Source organism: Meles meles, chromosome 6 (assembly GCF_922984935.1).
Source record: "Meles meles chromosome 6, mMelMel3.1 paternal haplotype, whole genome shotgun sequence".
Classification (NCBI taxonomy): domain Eukaryota; kingdom Metazoa; phylum Chordata; class Mammalia; order Carnivora; family Mustelidae; genus Meles; species Meles meles.
The window spans coordinates 99,767,929-99,790,186 of NC_060071.1; the positions used below are offsets into that span (position 1 = coordinate 99,767,929).

Here is a 22,258-nt window from a genome sequence, read left to right on the forward strand (position 1 = left end):
TGATCAAGATGCTTATGCCACATGAGCAAAATGAGTATGGAAATTTGTCAAAAGATATTCATTATAAAATGAAACTTTACAAAATGGAACAAATGTCATTTACATTTGATTCTAATCATTGAACAAGATAAAATGGAAAAATTAGAAATGAAACTTGTTTTCTTTTTTTAGATTTTTTTTTACAATTATTTATTTATTGGCAGAGAGAGCAACAGGGGGAACACAAGCAGGGGGAATGGGAGAGGGAGAAGCAGGCTTCCCACTGAGCAGGGAGCCTGATGAGGGGCTCAATCCCAGTACCCCGGGATCATGACCTGAGCGGAAGGTAGATGTTTAATGACTGAGCCACCCGGGCACCCCGGAACTTGTGTTCTAAGGTGAGCAAAAGACAATGAAATCAAAAGCTTTATTTTAGTCAATAAGCTATGTCAATAGTTGGGATACTAATACTTAATGGCCTGTCATGTCTTCATAAACTTTGGGAAACATGATGAAAAAGAACTTTAAAACCACATATATCTCACCCCTTCAGTCAATAAAACCTAACTAATCTTGCCAAAATGTGAAATATTGGGAAATTTGGTCTCATTTAAGTTTATAAGAATGAGAGCAGTCATCTGCTGCTGCAGTCGAATCCCAGAAGGTCGTCACTCATGGAAAGAAATCCAAGCTTAAAAATACTTCCAAGTAAGAAATTTGTTGTCCAAAGAATTTTCCTCTTCTTTATAGAAGATACCAGGTGCTGAAGAGTACTGCCAGTTTGAAAAGATGTCCTCTTCACAAGATCAGCAGAACATGAATTCACTATACCTGCTGGCTGGAATTCTCTTCCAGTGCTTATCCACCTGGCAAACCAGTGGTCAATACTTTACCGTGCTCAAATGTCAGTATCAATTCCTCACTGGATTCCTAGTTTTCTTGTCTAAGCCAGTTGAGTTATTTCCTCTTTGTATGACCATAGTTGTTTATAGTAACCATCCCTCGTGCCCCACTATGACAATTAGAGCAATTATCCCTACCTTTTCACTGTGAGATATTTAGGAATAGGATATGAGGGTGAGAAGGGTGATTTTTTTCAATGTTTGTATCAACAGCAACCAGAAAAGGATCTCATGAAGAATTAAGTGCTCAATAATGTCTCATTAAATAAAAGAATGCTGAATTTAAAGATTAGAGAACAAGATGCTCAACATCACTGATTATCAGGTAGATGCAAATCAAAACCACAATAAAACATCCTATCACACCTGTCAGGAGGGCCAAAAAAAAAAAAAAAAGAAGACAAGGAATAACAAGTGTTTTGGAAGATCTGGAAGAAATGGAACTCTCACATTATTGTGGGTGGGATCGCAAATTGGTACAGCTCCTATGGAAAACAGTACGGATGTTCCTCAAAAAACTAAAAATAGAAATACTATATGATCCAATAATCCCCCTATTGGGTATTAACCCACAAAAAGCGAAAACACTAATTTGAAAATATATATGCACCCCTATGTTGATTGCACCATTATTTACAATAGCCAAGATAACCTAAGTGTCTATCACTAGACAAACAGATAAGGAAGTTGTGATATTAATGGAACATTACACAGCCATAAAAAGGATAAGATTGTACCATTTGGGACAACATAGATGTATGTAGAGGGTATTATGTGAAGTAAAATAAGGCAGACAGAGAAAGACAAATACTACATGATTTCACTCCTATGTGGAATTTAAAACCAAAACCAAACCAAATGAATAAATAAACAAAAAGGAGAATCAAATGACAGATGCTGGCGAGGATGTGGAGAAAGGGGAACCCTCCTCCACTGTTGGTGGGAATGCAAGCTGGTCCAACCACTCTGGAAAACAGCATGGAGGTTCCTCAAAATGTTGAAAATAGAACTACCCTATGACCCAGCAATTGCACTACTGGGTATTTACCCTAAAGATACAAACATAGTGATCCGAAGGGGCACGTGTACCCGAATGTTTATAGCAGCAATGTCTACAATAGCCAGACTATGGAAAGAACCTAGATGTCCATCAACAGATGAATGGATAAAGAAGATGTGGTATATATACACAATGGAATACTATGCAGCCATCAAAAGAAATGAAATCTTGCCATTTGCGACGACGTGGATGGAACTAGAGCGTATCATGCTTAGTGAAATAAGTCAATCGGAGAAAGACAACTATCATATGATCTCCCTGATATGAGGACATGGAGAAGCAACATGGGGGGGGTAGGGGGATAGGAGAAGAATAAATGAAACAAGATGGGATTGGGAGGGAGACAAACCATAAATGACTCTTAATCTCACAAAACAAACTGGGGGTTGCTGGGGGGAGGTGGGATTGGGAGAGGGGGAGCGGGCTATGGACATTGGGGAGGGGAGGCGAACCATAAGAGACTATGGACTCTGAAAAACAACCTGAGGGTTTTGAAGGGTCAGGGGTGGGAGGTTGGGGGAACAGGTGGTGGGTAATGGGGAGGGCACGTTTTGCATGGAGCACTGGGTGTTGTGCAAAAAGAATGAATACTGTTACGCTGAAAAAATAAATAAAATGGAAAAAAAAAAAAGACAAATGCAGTTTTAGAGAAAAAAAAAAAATACAGAGGAAAAAAGTGACTTTTTTTTTCCAAACAAAGGAGGTAGGTAGAAGTATGGGCAAAATGGGTAAAGGGAAGTGGAAGATACAGGTTTCCAGTTATGGAATGAATAAGTCACAAGAATAAAAGGCACAGAACAAGAAATATAGCCAGTGATATTGTAATAGTGAGGTATAATAGCAGATGGTAGCTACATTTGTGGTAATGTATAAATCTGTCAAATCATTATGCTGTACACCTGAAACTATGGTAACATTGTGTTTCAACTATATTCAAATAAAAATTACAATGAAAATGAAGATTAGAGAATAGAAACTTCCCTTAATTCCCAACTATTCATTATAAACTTAACAACAGCAACAAAAAAAACCAATAACATGAAAGAATGCAACATACAACTCGGGATTTCATGAGTCATTCATCGAAAAATACTAGTTAGAAAGACCTGCCAGTACTTTCATTGTTCAATCTGTCTAAACCTAACCATACTTTATATTACTAACAAGGTGATAACAAGGAATTGCACTATCAAAATTTAGTATACCACTCACATAAAATGAATATAGCATATTATTTATACTTTTTTATACTTAACTCTTTGCTCAGCTATGACACATGCACTACTATCAATAAACTATATAATTAAGCCAAATTATATCCCTGAAACTGAAATAAAGGAAGCGTGACCTTTGCCATAAGAGGACAGTATATAGATAATCCAATATGGGCCTAAAAAATCAGTCAGGATGTAAGGCTTTTCTGTGAGAGTGATACAGTGAAGCAGCAGAACAGATAAAGATATCTCCTCCGAGACCATCTGGTGTGGATCTCACAGCTATACTACTGAAGCCTCACCAGAGCAGCAAAGCAAACAAAATAATAGTTCTGTTCTGGATACCACAGCTGCTGAGATGGAGGCAGCTGGTATTTCTAAAACCAGTAATATAACACAGAGGGATTCATGCAAAGAGGCACTCTCTTACTGGTTATTCTCTTGCTGATCTGATAAAGATTAATTCTTTCCTTTTATTACCCAGCCTGAGGACACCATATTATACTGCTCTATTTTGAATCCTTTTATGATTCTATAACTTTATCCTATAGCTATTTTGGCTAAGATTGGCTCATGGCTAATCTTGAAGAATAATGCTGAATAGATTTAACTCTGCCAGACCTCTGTTTGCCCCTCCAAACATCCAGGGGATACTCTTAAATAATACCTACAGGACTGCCGAGAACAAATTTCTATCTAGATTAGGAAAACACCTGGGCATGTAGTCTCCTAACCTTATGATACATCTTATTCAGGTTATTCAAATAACTAAATTGGCTCCAAGATACAGCAAAGATTAGATGGACAGAATTACAACCTTTAATATGTGCCAGACCCTCTTCAAAAACCTTTATATAGGGGCGCCTGGGTGGCTCAGTGGATTAAGCCACTGCCTTCAGCTCAGGTCATGATCTCAGGGTCCTGGGATCGAGCCCCGCATCGGGCTCTCTGCTCTGCAGGGAGCCTGCTTCCTCCTCTCTGTCTGCCTGCCTCTCTGCCTAGTTGTGATCTCTCTCTGTGTCAAATAAATAAATAAAATCTTAAAAAAAAACAAAAACAAAAACCTTTATATATATGACTCATCTAATTGTATGAGGTAGGGGGACACCTGGGTGGCTCAGTGGGTTAAAGCTTCTGCCTTCGGCTCAGGTCATGATCCCAGGGTCCTGGGATCCAGCCCCACATCAGGCTCTCTGCTCTGCAAGCAGCCTGTTTCCTCCTCTCTCTCTGCCTGCCTCTCGGCCTACTTGTGATCTCTGGTCTGTCAAATAAATAAATAAAATCTTTAATTGTCTGAGGTAGGTACTATTATTACCCATTTTAGTTATTACCAATCTGGGAAATAGTTCAGATAACTTGCCCAAAGTCACACAGGTAGTGAATTGTGGAGCTGGGGTTCTAATTTAGGCAGTCTGGCTTGGTGAAGATAAATCATTGTAGATAAACTCCAGAGTGAAAAGAAAAAAGCTGTAATTTCAAAGTTCTAACTGAATTCTTAATGATATTTATGCCAGAAGAAGACTTACAGCAGCCTCTCTAACAGAAAGAAAAGGTAATATTAGTATCATCCATTATTACATTATAAAAAAACATGGGCTGGGCAAAAACAAATGTGATTTGGTAGTCAGACTACCAGAAATTGTCTACCATTCAGAATATAAGGCAAAAAGGACTTGTGAACCACCTAAGTCATAATTATTAAGCCTGAATTCTGAAGTGTTTTTGGAAAAGGCTCTTGGGCCATTGCTCAGGGTGTGATTACTCCTAACATGTTCATACATAACTAAAATGGAATCAGCAATTTAAATTCTCAGATTTCAAGAGGTTAGGAGGAGGAAGTTAAACACAGAAAGGCTTCTTGAGATGGGAAAATGGAAAACAACAGTGATAGTTGACAATCTACCAGCAAGAAAAGAGAAAGTTTGAAACAAGCGCATTATTCTACGGCATAGTAAGTATGGTCACAAAGATAAACCACGTCTCCACTTATTTCAACTATTTTTCCAAAAATGCCCAAATAGGAAGGTATAATTTTAAAAAGCAAGAAAAGAAGTACTACATCCATGTTTGTAGATGTTAGTAAGGTGCAGAGAGAGAGAGAGAGAGAAATATTTTTGCTGATCCTTCTAAAGTTTGCTATGAAATACTACTTCGTGAAAGACAAATGTGTCATATTTTGCTGAATACAGTAGTAGACAAAGTTCTGTAAAAAATCAAATCATGCAAATCATACATATATTTATACATAACACACTTAAGCGTTAAAACAATTACTTACTTTGAAGATTTTATTTATTTATTTGACAGAGAGATCATAAGCAAGTAGAGAGGCAGGCAGAGAGGTGGGGGGAAGCAGGTTCCCCCTGAGCAGAGAGTCTGATGCGGGGCTCGATCCCAGAACCCTGAGATCAAGACCTGAGCTGAAGGCACAGGCTTAACCTGCTGAGCCACCCCAGAGGCCCCAAGTTATTTACTTTGGATTTTTGAAGTAGTTTTACAAAACAGAATGTCATATCATGATTGCCTGAATTGGGTCACACCCAGATTAGTAATCTCATGAGTTCCTCAGCTCCTTAGCACTCATCTGTTTCCAACCTTACAGCTGGAATTTCTTCTCCAGCCTTCAATGGACATGTGTGCATTTGAAAATGTTGGAATTAGGCATCTTATTCTAGTAGGTGAGGGTGCCTTAATGAATTGAGACCTGCCTTGGGAAACCCTAGAATTGTGTAGATTTTGTTTTATAAAGGGCTAATTATGTTTTTAGGAGATACTGGCTTTCAAGTGCAGATATATTAAGTGTTTTTCTTACTATTATGTTTCTATTGATATTCATTCCCCATAGTTCATTAAATGAAAAAGGAAGAAGGAAGGCTTAACAAGAATCAGAGCATAATCTGTTAAAAATAAGTGTATTGAAGTAGAGAAATTTGATTTCAAGTCTTGTGTGTGATTAGGAACCATTTTATTGGACTGAATTACAAAGCCATACAACTGTGGTTTACACTGGAGGAAATGACAGTTTTAAACTACAGACTTTGTAGGAGGTGTCACTACGGTATCATGTTGACGTACTGTAAATAGTATCTGCTGCTTAACACTGTCATTACAGATCTAATTCCAACAAGAGTCAATTCAAGTCTAACCATTAAACTAGCTACACTTCTTATCTTGGGATTTCAGACACTCAGAGCATATTTAAATATATTGCTGCCATGTTCTAGGACAATGCTGCTACACGATAAGGGAGGTATTTATTTTTTGAATAAGATAATACTGGAATGTAGCATGTGTAGAAGAACTAAATAAGCTGCACAAAATGGAATGTTGCTTAAGGAAAGATTAAAAGCCAATAAAACCCTTTTAATACTATTTTAATACAAGAGATAAAACATTGACTGAATCACCTCTGAATTCAATTCCTCTCTATGCATAAGAAATGTACATATGAAATGTCCTGCCAATATTTTATTTCTCAAAGCTACTAGAAATACAGCTTTTACATTTAGATATTTTCACTGTAGATGTCACTAAATCTGCATTTTCCCAATCTACATGATTAATAGGAGCTACTGAAATTATCTTTGCAGAGGATACAAATACCATTTGTTTTCAATGTTGAATGATTTTTTGTTTTTCTTCAAGTTCTTAATATTGATATGTACTGATTTGCCTATTTAATTCTTCAGCAACTTGAAAATTAAATTCATATTATATTGAGTTTGGATCTGTTTATCTATAATAATATTTTCTAAACCTATATTCATATTTAACATTTTGCCCAGACACACAAAAACAATGTTTAACAAGCAGACTACTATATATTCAGTGAATTTTCAGGTTCCTTGAAAAGTAGATTCATATTTTTGTATGGCCCACAGAATCATAATACTATATGGTTATCACACCAGATTGCCTTTTACTTACAATTGCAAAAGGAAAAAGACATGAATATTACAATTTTTATCAGACTGAGCTAAAGGTAAAGTTGAAAGATAATATGCAATAAGGCAAGACTAGATTATTAAATATTTCTGAACAACATCAAGAGGATTAGAAAGATATAGAGAATCAGAGTTCATCCTCTTTTCCCCCTTTTTGTTCCCTCTAAGCAAGTGTCTTAGTAGATTTAATCCCAGAGAAATTTAACAAGAATCTATCTTACACTGCTCATTTCCCCAGTAGTTTTGTTCATTTATTTCCTGTTGTGCCTATTTTTTTTTCCTCCTCGTTTATGTGACAATCGTTTTGAAGGAATTTCTTACCTATTGTTACCTGTTAAGTCAAACTATCTGGAACTAGCAAAACAAAGCAAACTAGGGTTGCTGGATTTTGCTGGAGAGACAGAACACTGCTTAGAAGTGCCTTCCTTGGCTGACTTAAAATCCTACCTCTTGCTGGGTTGAGCACCATGCTGCAATGCCAAACCAAAGTGAAAACTTAAGGAGTAGCTTCATACAACTGGCACATCTTATTATGCCCAAAACTTTATACCTGTTTTTTTTTTTAAATATTTATTTATTTGACAGACAGAGATCACAAGTAGGCAGAGAGGCAGGCAGAGAGAGAGGAGGAAGCAGGCTCCCCGCTGAGCAGAGAGCCCGATGCAGGGCTTGATCCCAGGACCCTGAGATCATGACCTGAGCCGAAGGCAGAGGCTTAACCCACTGAGCCACCCAGGCGCCCCTATACCTGGTTTTTTGAAAGCACCCGTTCTTGTCATATCAGGATATTAGGTGCCATTAATAAAACAAGAGGCCAAGACCATCAGCAATAAATTCCTATTATACAATGGGTCTATCAGAAATCAATACTGCTGACTTCATAGCATATTCACTGTATTAGTGTGTGATTGAAAGACATAGTCAATAAAATGCTCGAGTAGTACAGGGTGCGATGCTTTGGAAATAACTGCTACAATAGCAAACCAAAAGTATATGTTATGTCTGGACTTACAATCAAAAGATTGATGCTAATGCATTTTTGATACTCTGCTCATCTATCATTTCCCAGGTACCAGTCTTGTCTCCGCTTCCAGTCTCTGCAACAATACACTAGACACCATACTCCTATTGTATAAACTACTGCAGCGTCACTGTCTTTCTCTGTCTCTTTCTCCCTTTCTCTTTCTTCCTCTCTCCCTCAAGTTTCATTAAAAGTCTTCAGGAACCAATGGGAACCTTTTAAGTTATGGCCAGTTGTGGCTCCCATGACTGTATGATCGTAAAAGTGACCACAAGGCTAAAACTTAGCCATAACACAGAGCCTTAAATCCTATGAGTAATGTGGCTAATCTCATTCAAACTTCTCAAAATGTATAACAAGTTAAAAATGAAATTGATGTTTTTTTAAAAAATATTTTATTTATTTATTTCACACAGAGAGAGAGAGATCACAAGCAGGCAGAGAGGCAGGCAGCGAGAGAGAGGAAGCCTGAAGCAGGCTCCCCGCTGAGCAGAGAGCCCGATGCGGGGCTCGATCCCAGGACCCTAAGATCCCGACGCGGGGCTCGATCCCAGGACCCTGAGATCATGACCTGAGCCAAAGGCAGAGGCTTAACCCACTGAGCCACCCAGGTGCCCCGAAACTGATGCTTTTAAATGCCTTGGAGTTTGAGGGAAAAGAGTCGCCAGGGACTCATCCTGTCTTGAGGGGCATTAAAGCCTCTCTGCCAGTGAGTTTTTTGTTTTGTACAAGTAATATCAAAAGCACAATATTTGCAAAGATTCCCTCAAATAGGTGCATTTGGTTCAGAAATTATTTATTAGTTTCACTTTTTCCTGAATAGTAATGTAAGCCTCACATATGAAAGGACAACAGCAAATGAATATTAATATTCTTAAAGCCTGAATCTTTCTTGCCTGGACCTGAGGGCTCAAGAGTATGCATGTGTGTAGAGGCTGCATCTACTTCTTTGCAGCTACCTCATTTTATCTAAGTTTTTATTGTTGTTGATGTTATCTTGCTAAATAAAAATGAAATTTTAGAGTGAATGGTGTCTTCTCATCTACCTGAAACCCACCTCAGAGACCACTATCAACATGACTGAACAAAAATGCAAGTTCAGAGAGTCGTCAGAATTGTTCACAGCAGTGCAGAGTGGGGAGGGAAAGCCAGGATCCACACCCAGGTCTTCTCACTGAAGTTTCTCTATATGGAGTTGCTTAAACCTCTGTATGCACCACCATTAACAACTGTCATGAAGACTAGTATCTTGTGCGGAGGAAGGCTGCATGCTGAATTAGATCACTGGTTTGCCTGGGTTTATAGGATTTTCCAGGACTGGGACTTCCACTGAGTCTAGGACAAACAGGGATGATTGACAACCTGAAAGGTGACTGCCTGATATAATCAATTCAAGACTAAGGTGAATAATAATAGGATAAGGTACATGCACTAATGGAAATTATTATATTTTCATCATGACAGCCAGTAATCTATAAATTCAAATGTTTCAGTAAGTGATCATGGAGGTATCTGTATCACAAATTCTGTATCACAAGGAGGTATTCTGTATCACAAATTATGAGTTACAAACTCAAAAACCATGCAACAAGTCTAAAATGCATTTCTAGCAATTTAATTAGTATTTATAATCATGTAATTCTGGGGGGTTTCACTAGAACAATAGAATCTTAAGTCCTAAGCCATGGTCTACAAATCCATAATCTAGAATTAAATCTAGAATTAAAATTTTAAAAATTTAAAAATTAATTATTCTCAGAGATTTAGGAATCCTCTTACTTCATTCTGGCATATCTTCACTCAATTTTCTGAAAGAATATTATAAAACACAAGATTTCAACTTTCATAGTCTTATGAGTAATTTTAAAATTGTTCAATTTAATTACAGTTTAACAGCCTATGAAGAATAGTAACTACTTAAATTTAGAACAATTTTACCAATGAATTATTCTAGATGTTTGCTAAAATACAAATCATTTGATATACTCCAAAGTATTTGTGTTAAGTTGTGAAATAACATGTCAATAAGTTGCATGTCCTTCAATGAATATGACAGCATTTCTTTTCATTTGATTAAAAGTGTTTTTTATTCTTGTTCTATTTTTAGACATCTACTGTGTCTGGGTTATGAAACCTTCTGGAAGAGCTGATAGTTTATGAGGAATATTTATATAAGAACTCATAGTCCCAGAATAACTGTGGATATAACTAACCTGAAAAATGCATTGCCAGGACAACAAAATACGCAGGTGTAGGGAGATCTCAGCAACATGCAAACTTCCTGTTACTATGGTAATAAGATTTTGAAAAATCTGGGTCACCTTGTGGCTTTGCAGTCTCAGGAAGACCAAAGTTGAAACCCCATAATTCAGTCCCCAGATTCAGTGCTTACTCATCACCCATATTTTCACATTTCTAAAGATACATTAATGAGAACAGGGCATATATGTTTGATTACCTTAGGAAAAGATGAGCTCTCGGATTAAGAATCTGCTGCAAATCAACCCAATTATAAGCTTTTTCAATTTTCCTTACATACCATTATTAATTTTTATTTCTGTTAAACATTTTTGCTAACAGTTTAGACAGAAATATACCAGAATATGTGTTCGTTTCTATATATTTTTCTGAGAAATATTATTTAATTTACCTACCGATAAAAGTAATTTTAAGAAGATTATGAACTTATTTCAAAATTAGTCATCAATGGTTGAAGCTATACGCAATATCCTAACAACAAGTCTAAGAGTCTTGTCATCATCTCACCATGTTTACTGATGGTGCCATTTTATTCTTTCTTTCTATTAGCTAGGTTAACAACCCTAGATATTATATAGCTACTATATATTACATTTATCATGTGCCAGATACTTTTTTAAAAAAGTCTTTTATTTTATAGCATTTATAGTCTAAAAAACCAAATAAAGTGGGACTTTGTGTTATCCCCATTTTTAGGGAGGGGAAAAATAAGTTTAGAGAAGCTAAATAACATCTCCAAGTTTAGAAAATCAAATTTGTATCTAAGGCTTTTGAATTTCAAAATCCATGCTAAAGAGTTATAGGAAAATTTCATTCTCTAATAACAGCCCATCAACAATATGTGTGTTCTGTTGGTGTATCTAGTAGTAAATACTGTTGTTTAGAAAATCTGTATTATCTAAGATAAAAAAATCTAGTAAGGAATTCATGTTCTCAATATATATTTATGCATGAAATGATGATTCTTGGCTTTTTCTTGTTTTGTTTTTTTTCCCCTTCTGTTTTATCTTCTGTTGCACATACTAACTTCTCCATCACAAAAAAAAGAATGAGAAAAAAAAAATGCATGGGTTCAGTGATGTATCATTTGTGATCCTATTTCAATATTTTGACCATGCTTTTAAAAATTCATGATAATACTATTACAAGAGTGATTTCTGTCCCTACCTAAAGTTTTATTTAACTTCCTTATCATTCCTCCAAAGATAAAAATAATAGGTCCACAAAACAGTCTCATCAGAGTTCTCTTTTTGACATACTACTAAAGAAAGTCTTTTCTCTCTAAATGGTAGATTTATTTTCTACTATTTCTACCAATCTATTTCTAGATTTAACATAGATTATATATATATATATATATATAACATAGATTATATATTATTTCTAAACTAATTTCTACCATATAGAAATCCTATACCATACTACTACCATACCTACACCATACCATACTACTAAAGAAAGTCTTTTCTCTCTAAATGGTAGATTTATTTTCTACCATTTCTACCAACATATTTCTATATTTAACATAGATTATAAACTTATACCTGAACTTTTATGTTATTTATTTTTTATTTTTTCAAAGATTTTATTTATTTATTTTGAGAGAGAGAAAGAGAGAAAATGAGTGAGGGAGAGGGACAGAGGAAGAGGGAAAGGAGTCTCCATGCCAAGCAGGAACCCTGTCCTGGCTCTATCCCAGGGACCTGGGATCATGACTTGAGACAAAGGCCGATGCTTAACTGATTGAGCCACCGTGGCACCCTAATACCTGAAATTTTAAAAGAAAATGAATTCCAAATGCAAAGCCCACCTTTCAGTCATTTTAAAGTATTATGGATTGAGATGTGTTTTTAAAGTATTATGGATTTCTACCTCATTGATCTCTGCTCTAATCTTGATAATTTCCCTTCTTGCATGTGGAGTTGGTTTGATTTGTTGTTGATTCTCCAGTTCTTTAAGGTGTAGAGACAGCTAGTGTATTCCGGATTTTTCAATTTTTTTGAGGGAGGCTTGGATGGCTATGTATTTCCCCCTTAGAACCGCCTTTGCTGTATCCCATAGGTTTTGGACCGAAGTGTCTTCATTCTCATTGGTTTCCATGAATTGTTTAAGTTCATCTTTGATCTCCTGGTTGATCCAAGCATTCTTAAGCAAGGTGGTCTTTAGCTTCCAGGTGTTTGAGTTCCTTCTGAACTTTTCCTTGTGATTGAGTTCCAGTTTCAAAGCATTGTGATCTGAGAATATGCAGGGAATAAGTTCTCTAATAATAGTAGTAGTAATAATAATAATAATAATAATAATAATAATAATAATGTTCTAATAATAAGTTCACTAGTTCTCAGGCGCCCTGGCGGGTCAGGTGCACTGGCGGCTCAGGGACGGAGACCTGATTTCTCCGCCGCACTCTCTCTGGCTCAGCACCAGGGGAGGCTGTCCTGGGTCCGGGGACTTAGGTCCCTGGCCCTAACCGCCCAGGTTCCCACTATTTCCCCCCGCGATCCTTTGCTCTTTGTTTTCTGAGTGCTTTCAACCAGACTCCAAGTTAATGCTGGTCCCCAGACGCAGGGAACTCTCGTATTGGGGTATTACTTTCCAATCAGTCACCTCTGGTGGCTCCCTCCCCCTTTTGTTTATCTTCTGATATCAGTCCAATGCTCCCAGTTGGCTTTACCTGCCACCGGCGTCTTCTGCTCCTGTAGAGATCCAGACGTGTATAATTCTGATCTCAGGCTGATTTCATGGGTGGTCGGAGTTCTTTGGTAGGTAATCAGCTCACTTTAGGGTACAGGTTGAAACGGTGCCTCCTCCTACTTCCCCGCCATCTTGAAGAAATTAAGAATAGAGCTTCCCTATGACCTTGCAATTGCACTGCTGGGTATTTACCCCAAAGATACAGATGCAGTGAAAAGAAGGGCCATCTGTACCCCAATGTTTATTGCAGCAATGGCCACGGTCGCCAAACTGTGGAAGGAACCAAGATGCCCTTCAACAGATGAACGGATAAGGAAGATGTGGTACATATACACAATGGAGTATTATGCCTCCATCAGAAAGGATGAATACCCAACTTTTGTAGCAACATGGATGGGACTGGAAAAGATTATGCTGAGTGAAATAAGTCAAGCAGAGAGAGTCAAGTATCATATGGTTTCACTTATTTGTGGAGCATAACAAAGAACACAGAGGAAATGGGGAGATGGAGAGAAGAGGGAGTTGAGGGAAACTGGAAGGGGAGATGAACCATGAGGGACTATGGACTCTGAAAAACAACCAGAGGGTTTTGAAGGGGCTGGGGGGGTGGGAGGTTGAGGAACCAGGTGGTGGGTAATAGGGAGGGCATGTACTGCATGGAGCACTGGGTGTGATGCCAAATCAATGAACACTGTTATGCTGTAAATAAACAAATAAAAAAAAATTGGAAAAAAAAATAAAGTACTTGTAGATAAAATAAATAAATAAATAAATAAATAAATAAAGTATTATGGATTGAGATGTGTGCCCTTAACATTCTTATGTTCAACACTGAAACCTCAGTGTCATTGTATATGGAGTTGCAGCCTTTAGGACATGATTAAGGTTAAAGGAGGTCAAAGGTTGGACTGGAATCTCATAGGACTTGTGCCCTTATGAGAGGCAGAAGAGACACTAGAACTCTTGCTCATTCACTCTCTTCCTCTGTGAACCACAGATGAAAGTCTACAGGGGGAAGATGGCTGTCTACAAGCCAAGAGAGGGGGGCCTCACCAAAAATCAACTCTGATAGCACCTTACTCTTAGACTTCTAGCCTCTACACTATGAAAGCATAAATTTCTGCTGTTTGAGCCACCCAGTCTGTGGTGTTCCGTTATGGTAGGCCAAGCAAACTAGTCCAGGAAGTCACTGTATTTGCACTATATATTTCTTTTTTTTTTTATTTATCTTTATTTTTTTTCCATTTTATTTATTTTTTCAGCATAACAGTATTCATTTTTTTTTTCCATTTTATTTATTTTTTCAGCGTAACAGTATTCATTCTTTTTGCACAACACCCAGTGCTCCATGCAAAACGTGCCCTCCCCATTACCCACCACCTGTTCCCCCAACCTCCCACCCCTGACCCTTCAAAACCCTCAGGTTGTTTTTCAGAGTCCATAGTCTCTTATGGTTCGCCTCCCCTCCCCAATGTCCATAGCCCGCTCCCCCTCTCCCAATCCCACCTCCCCCCAGCAACCCCCAGTTTGTTTTGTGAGATTAAGAGTCATTTATGGTTTGTCTCCCTCCCAATCCCATCTTGTTTCATTTATTCTTCTCCTATCCCCCTACCCCCCCATGTTGCTTCTCCATGTCCTCATATCAGGGAGATCATATGATAGTTGTCTTTCTCCGATTGACTTATTTCACTAAGCATGATACGCTCTAGTTCCATCCACGTCGTCGCAAATGGCAAGATTTCATTTCTTTTGATGGCTGCATAGTATTCCATTGTGTATATATACCACATCTTCTTGATCCAGTCATCTGTTGATGGACATCTAGGTTCTTTCCATAGTTTGGCTATTGTAGACATTGCTGCTATAAACATTCGGGTACACGTGCCCCTTCGGATCACTATGTTTGTATCCTTAGGGTAAATACCCAGTAGTGCAATTGCTGGGTCATAGGGTAGTTCTATTTTCAACATTTTGAGGAACCTCCATGCTGTTTTACAGAGTGGTTGCACCAGCTTGCATTCCCACCAACAGTGTAGGAGGGTTCCCCTTTCTCTGCATCCTCTCCAGCATCTGTCATTTCCTGACTTGTTAATTTTAGCCATTCTGACTGGTGTGAGGTGATATCTCATTGTGGTTTTGATTTGTATTTCCCTGATGCCGAGTGACGTGGAGCACTTTTTCATGTGTCTGTTGGCCATCTGGATGTCTTCTTTGCAGAAATGTCTGTTCATGTCCTCTGCCCATTTCTTGATTGGATTGTTTGTTCTTTGGGTGTTGAGTTTGCTACGTTCCTTATAGATTTTGGATACTAGCCCTTTATCTGATATGTCGTTTGCAAATATCCTCTCCCATTCTGTCAGTTGTCTTTTGGTTTTGTTAACTGTTTCCTTTGCTGTGCAAAAGCTTTTGATCTTGATGAAATCCCAATAGTTCATTTTTGCCCTTGCTTCCCTTGCCTTTGCCGTTGTTCCTAGGAAGATGTTGCTACGGCTGAGGTCGAAGAGGTTGCTGCCTGCATTCTCCTCAAGGATTTTGAGGGATTCCTTTCTCACATTGAGGTCCTTCATCCATTTGGAGTCTATTTTCGTGTGTGGTGTAAGGAAGTGGTCCAATTTCATTTTTCTGCATGTGGCTGTCCAATTTTCCCCGCACCATTTATTGAAGAGGCTGTCTTTTTTCCATTGGACATTCTTTCCTGCTTTGTCGAAGATTAGTTGACCATAGAGTTGAGGGTCGATTTCTGGGCTCTCTATTCTGTTCCACTGATCTATGTGTCTGTTTTTGTGCCAGTACCATGCTGTCTTGATGATGACAGCTTTGTAATAGAGCTTGAAGTCCGGAATTGTGATGCCACCAACTTTGGCTTTCTTTTTCAATATTCCTTTGGATATTCGAGGTCTGTTCTGGTTCCATATAAATTTTAGGATTATTTGTTCCATTTCTTTGAAAAAAATGGATGGGATTTTGATAGGGATTGCATTAAATGTGTAGATTGCTTTAGGTAGCATGGACATTTTCACAATATTTATTCTTCCAATCCAGGAGCATGGAACATTTTTCCATTTTTTTGTGTCTTCCTCAATTTCTTTCATGAGTACTTTATAATTTTCTGTGTATAGATTCTTAGTCTCTTTGGTTAGGTTTATTCCTAGGTATCTTATAGTTTTGGGTTGCACTATATATTTCTTACAAACTTGGTCTTTTCAAGTTATCACTGTTAGCGAAATACCATATCTACATTCTAATAAATGATGCTATTGATTAGGTAGATACTGGGGAGATCACCTAAAGGCAAGGCACTGCCATAACCATGCAGCTAAGAAAAATGCATGAGGTTAGCACCCAGATGTACAGCAAAATGTCTACTGCCCCTTTCTTTGCACTTAAACAAACTATGTATGACAATGCCACTTTACTAAGGGAAGTTTTTATTTATTTTTATTTCATTATCTACAGCTATTCCTACCGAATGTTTATAACTAGAATATTATTTTATTTCTTATATCACCTAGATACATTAGTTAAATTCCCATAAACATAGGAGAAAACTACCACAAATAAATCACAATGTGCGAAAATTTTATATTGAGGTTTATTGCAACTGCTGGGCATTATATTACACTTTCCCTGTGGGTTCTATAAAATAAGAAGAATACATAACAGAGATATCTAACGTAATAAACAGAGTTGTCCCCTACCTATTTTATGGTAATTTATTAACACAGATATAAGGGGAAGAAAAATAGAAAGGAGAGAAAGAGAAGAGGAGAAAGGGATATAGGTTTTCCCTATTTATTTGGCCAGTAATACTTTTGCAATAACTTAGTTATTAAATTTAAGGAAGACATCTTAATTAAATAATTTTTATAAATGCTAAGTGTGAGTAGACTGAATCAAAGGACCTATATAATTAAGTAAAATTAGCCCCACCTGTCCAATTTCTTTACAGAATGCATCATAACTCTCTCAAGCAGTTATGTAAAATACTTTTAATCCTAATATAAGTAACCTACTTTATTCTTATTTGCCTTTGAAATCATGAGACATCAACATATATAAGTGCTTGAAATATATTAAAATAAATGAAATTTGTTTTATCATAATTTCTAAATTCCCTCGTTAAAAATACACATAATCTGAGAAATTTTAATATTTAACATTCAGCTACCATAATTATGATAATTTAAAATATATACCTATATTTAACAATATCCTAAATTTACAAAATATTTTAAAAGGTTCCATCTATTTATTTGTCAGAGAGAGAGAGCACAAGCAGGGCAAGAAGCAGGCAGAGGGAGAAGCAAAGTCCCTACTGAGCAGGGAGCCCGATGTGGGACTCCATCCCAGGATCCTGGGACAATGACCTGAGCCAAAGGCAGACATTTAACCAACTGAGCCACCCAGGTTTCCCTAAATTTACAAAATTTAAAGGTTTGTTTTAATGAACAAAGAAAAATATAGCTACATTGAGAATTTATCAATCAAGAGCTAACATTCTTTTTCTTCCAAATGGGAGTAGGAAAATGACCAAATCAACTTAGACCCTGCTACAATCTTATGACAATGAAGAAATAAACTAAAGCTTCATATATTATAAAATCGTTTCAATTGTCATGATAAGTGCTAAGACAGCTAGGTTAGGTATAAAAAATAATGACACTTCCATGACATGAGATTTTTCACAGCATAACAAGTAATCAACAGGGGCCACCAAATGATTGGTTATTCCATGGTAGACACAATTACAAGCTTGACTATAATGTCAATCCATAGTAGGAAAGTTAAGAAAACATGTTATTGGTAAATCTACAGATGATACTTCATTTTAAAATGGCACCTAAACATGGCTTTTCTAAGCAGTTATAAAAAATAGGCTTTTGTTTTAAAGATTATATTTATTTATTTAAGAGAGCAAGAAAGAGAGAGAACAGGAGCAGAGGAGAGAGGCAGAGGGAGAGGGAAAAGCAGACTCCCCACTGAGCAGGGAGCCCGATGCAGGGCTGGATCTCAGGACCCTGGCATCATGACTTGAGCCTAAAGCAGCCACTTAACAGACTGAGCCAGCCAGGCACTCCCAAAATAGACGTATTTTTAACAAAAGTTCCAATTCAAAGTAGAATGGGTTCACGGAAAACATTCTGATAATACAGACAGTATCTATTTTCCAAAGTAATCATTTATGCTTATTTAAAGTGTGTCTATTGCAGGTCATTCCCAAAAAGTCTAATTTAGCAGGTACAGAAAGGGTACAGAAAACTGTATTCCATGATGCAATTGTTCTGTTGCAAAACTTTTACAAAACTTTATTCACAGCAGACACTGTTTTCATCTTCATATGCTATGTCATTTGGGCATCGTGCAAATCAGGTCAATAAACTGATTACATTTAAAAATTTTCCCTCACTATAGAGTTGTTAAAATAAAATTTTGTTTGTACCAAAAATACATTTAATAGTCAATTATTTCATCTCCATTACAAAAATTATCTCCAAAGTTACCTTCAACACATTACTTAACAGAGAAGAGTAATCAAACATATTATAATATTAATAATAGAATATTCTCTCCCTCAATACATTCAATATTTTCCTTGACATTTTGCAACCAAGAGTTAAAAACATGGGTACTTTATGCCATTTAAATATTCACAAGAGTGAAACCATAAAGAGTTCCTGTCTCTGGGGCACTTCAGTGGTTCAGTCGGTTAAGCATCATCTGCCTTTGACTCAAGTCATGATCCCAGGGTCCTGGGATGGAGCGCCATGTTGGGCTCCCTGCTTCTGCTTCTCCCTCTCTTCTGCCCAGCAACCCCCACTCTACCTCCTGTTGTCTCTAATAAATAAATACAATCTTTAAAAAAAAAAAAAAAAAACCTCTCACACTGATTATCCCAATGGTGACTCCTGATCTTTTCCCAGTGTTAGAAAGCAATGAACTAGCCTGTATGTGCTTGTCAGTTAATAGGCCTGTTTGCACAAAGATGCTGAAAGTTTAAGTTAATCCTGTTGGTATAATTTGAGAGCTACCTCAATGACTTCACCTATTTGAAATGCACCAACTCTTTCAATGTTGAGCACAACCAGATGGGAAAAATGCTGAAGCAAACCTGGTTTGAATATGTAAAGCACCAGCCACATGACAGATTTGATTATAGTAACTGAAAAGTCAGACAAGGTCCTAGCTTATTATTTTTTAGGCCAATTATTAACCATAACTCTAATGGTCATTTTGCAGTGAACATGAATCTAAAATTTTTATGAGATAGTTTATAAGAAAGAATAATAGTTTATTTTCTTGGTTCAATCTAGGTACACAATACTTTAGCCTGAAAAATAAAGAACAGGACAGAAATCTGAAAAGTTAAATAAAACATTTATATTACAGAGTTCCTGTGCTCACTCCACAAGACAGGGAGTCAATTCTTTGTTTTCTGAGCTGGCAATTGTTAAAAATCACCTCAGAAACAAAGTCACCCAGCTGTTTTATAAGACCTCAGGAACTGGAAACTCTATGACCTCTCATGGTAATCTCCTCCTTTCAGCTTTAGGTTAAGAAATGCTTATTTATTCCTAATAAAACTCTGGACAAGATTTAGGTTCATTTTCTCTGGCTTCACAATTTTGTGGATAGTAGCTAGTCAGTCTCCTATTTAAAATAACTCTTCACACATTGGGATAAATTTTGTCTCCACTCGTTAGTAGCTGTGGGACATTGCGAAATAATAAAAATATACATTCCTAGAGCAGAAAAAAATGTTAAATATGATCTTATGGTAATTCTTAGTCTTTAAAGAATTTTGTTTTTATTGATTTAGTTCATTCTCAAAACAATCTCATGAGGATACTTTAATCACCAAGGGCTAGTGCGTTATGTATCAAATGATAAAGAAATGATCAAACAAACAAACAAACAAAAAGAAAAATCTACCTGTTTATAGCCCAGTAGTTATAAAGATAAACTGAAATAATAAACATGAAATACTTTTAGAAGTAATAAAGTACTGCTCAAGGGAAAGGTGCATAACATATGTAGTAATATACCAACTCCTTTGTTCTGACTCTTACTGTAATATGTTTACCCAAACCATAGGACTTCCATTTTATTCTAATTTTTCTCCCTGGATCACGTGTATTTTAAAAATATATTAAAGAAACTAAGAAAAACAAAGATAATTATAATAATTTACCAAGTATTTCATGCCAAGAGCACCATAATCACCCTCAGTTCTTACATGCTAATCTCTGATATTTCTCAACAGCTTATTTCTTCTTTTTTTAAGTGAAATGAGATTATTAACTTTTATAAGTCTTAAGTTCACTAAGATTTTATTTTTCTGCTATGTCGTTTCCCTCAAGTCTTTCTCATCCTTCTTGATAGAATTTATTTTCATATCCCACATTCTTCTTTTACCTTCCACTAATGATTTTACCTGGTGCTTAATAAAGCATTTCTCTAGTTTAAGGCAATTTACATCTTAGCCAATATTCCTATGCCTATCAGTGCGGACCCATAGTAGGAACCCAGGAAGCCTCTGAAGAATACATGAATGAATACATTTTAAAAATTATCTTTCAAAATTTTAACAACTCAATGGAACCTGGGATGGTGAATCAACAGTTGAGCACACGTTCTTTTCACCTTCCAATAAAGTCCTAAGTGTCATCTTTTCATCAAATGTGTTGTGTGCTGACTAGCTCTTTGTTGGAAAACTGACAAAGCATGTGCCATGTGCTTTATGTATGTTAACTCACTAATTCTTGCCTAAAACGTTATGAATTTGTGAGGAACTTGAGGCAGAGTGTGAAGCAATTTGTTCAACCAGATCCAAGAGCTAATAAGCGGCAGAATCAAAATGTACACCCAGGCACATCAAACCCACACTTTGTAAGGTTTTTGTTAATGAGAAAATTACTTTTAAAAACTATTTTAATAGCATTATTTGAAAGTAAAAATTTACATTAATTGCTACTGAAAGTTTCTCAAAACCAGTTCAAATTCTATTTTATCAGAGTGATTCTTTCAACACAATCATGCAAAAGACAGTCCATTCCCACGCTCTCTCTGTGCTCTTTCATTTAGCAATTCTTCCTTAATATGCTTGCAGTTATTCTAAAGTCTCTATTACTAAACACAGGCTAACTTAAGTCACAAGCTTACTAATGTTTTGACATTTTTCTACAAAAATACATTCCTAAAAACACCTACCTGAAATTACCAATTAATGTTCTTGACTTGAAACAGAGTAAGAGATTCTTTTTCTTAGCTTTGGAATCACAAAACACTTTTAGCAATTTAGACCATAAATTTTTATGTGAAGAATCTAATATTTCTCAGAATTTCTTTGAACAGGTTATGGACATGATTGTGATATTTATGAATGCACTATTTTAAGGAACTATAATTTTGTATGATATATAAGCAAACATTACATGAGAACATATAGCAATTAAATTTTACAGCATGCATTTACCAATAACTTTTCAGATATCATAGACTTCTCTGGGGGAAAAAGAAAAGATGTCTTGTTCCTATATATACTACAGGAATCATTTGGTGTATAAGAAACTTAATCTTTTTAAATATTAGCTATGGATAACAGACAGAAAACATTGAAAGAAAGCCCCATACCTGTTTTATTGGAAAGTCTAAATGACACCATCTTATCAGGAATATTACATACATTCCTCACTGAAGCAATGCAGCTATAATTAGCATAATCTTGAGGTCGAAGATTCTTTAGTTTTAAGATCTTGGTTTCACCCTGAAAATGTAGAAAAGGTCATTAGAAAAAGTCAATGATAACCAAAATGAATGAATGAATGAATGAATGAATGATGGCATTATGTTGTATTAGATCAGATTATCATCAAAATGTGGCAGATTGTCTTATTTTTTAAGGAAAAATGCCCTAAAAAACCCAAAAACCAAAACAAAAAAACATGAATTTAAAAATAATACTGTGATGTGCCTGGAGATAAAAGCTAATAGAAACAATGAAAATTCATAACATTTTCTAAGCAAACTACCTTCCTAGGGGGAGAAATCTATTTCTGGTGGTAGTTTGCAAATTATTGTGCAAAGATCAGAATAATGTACTTAATAATGCAGTTTTTTCAACAAATACTGCAATCTATGCAGACTTCAACATGAAATGTTTCGAAAGGAATGGATTCTGAAGAAGAGCT

The 22,258-nt window shown here is 36.4% G+C and overlaps 1 protein-coding gene across 2 annotated transcripts in view; it reads right to left on the minus strand.

Moving 5' to 3' along the window:
* The window catches only part of MDGA2 (MAM domain containing glycosylphosphatidylinositol anchor 2), an 878,646-nt gene that overhangs the window by 307,153 nt on the left and 549,235 nt on the right, over positions 1-22,258 (minus strand). For both annotated transcript variants that reach the window (XR_006818839.1, XM_046010033.1), the window contains exon 5: positions 21,702-21,834. Coding sequence is in view for 1 of the 2 variants with exons in the window: in XM_046010033.1 (XP_045865989.1) it covers positions 21,702-21,834 (133 nt within the window). In the remaining variant the exon portion in view is untranslated. The remainder of the gene's footprint in view (positions 1-21,701; positions 21,835-22,258) is intronic.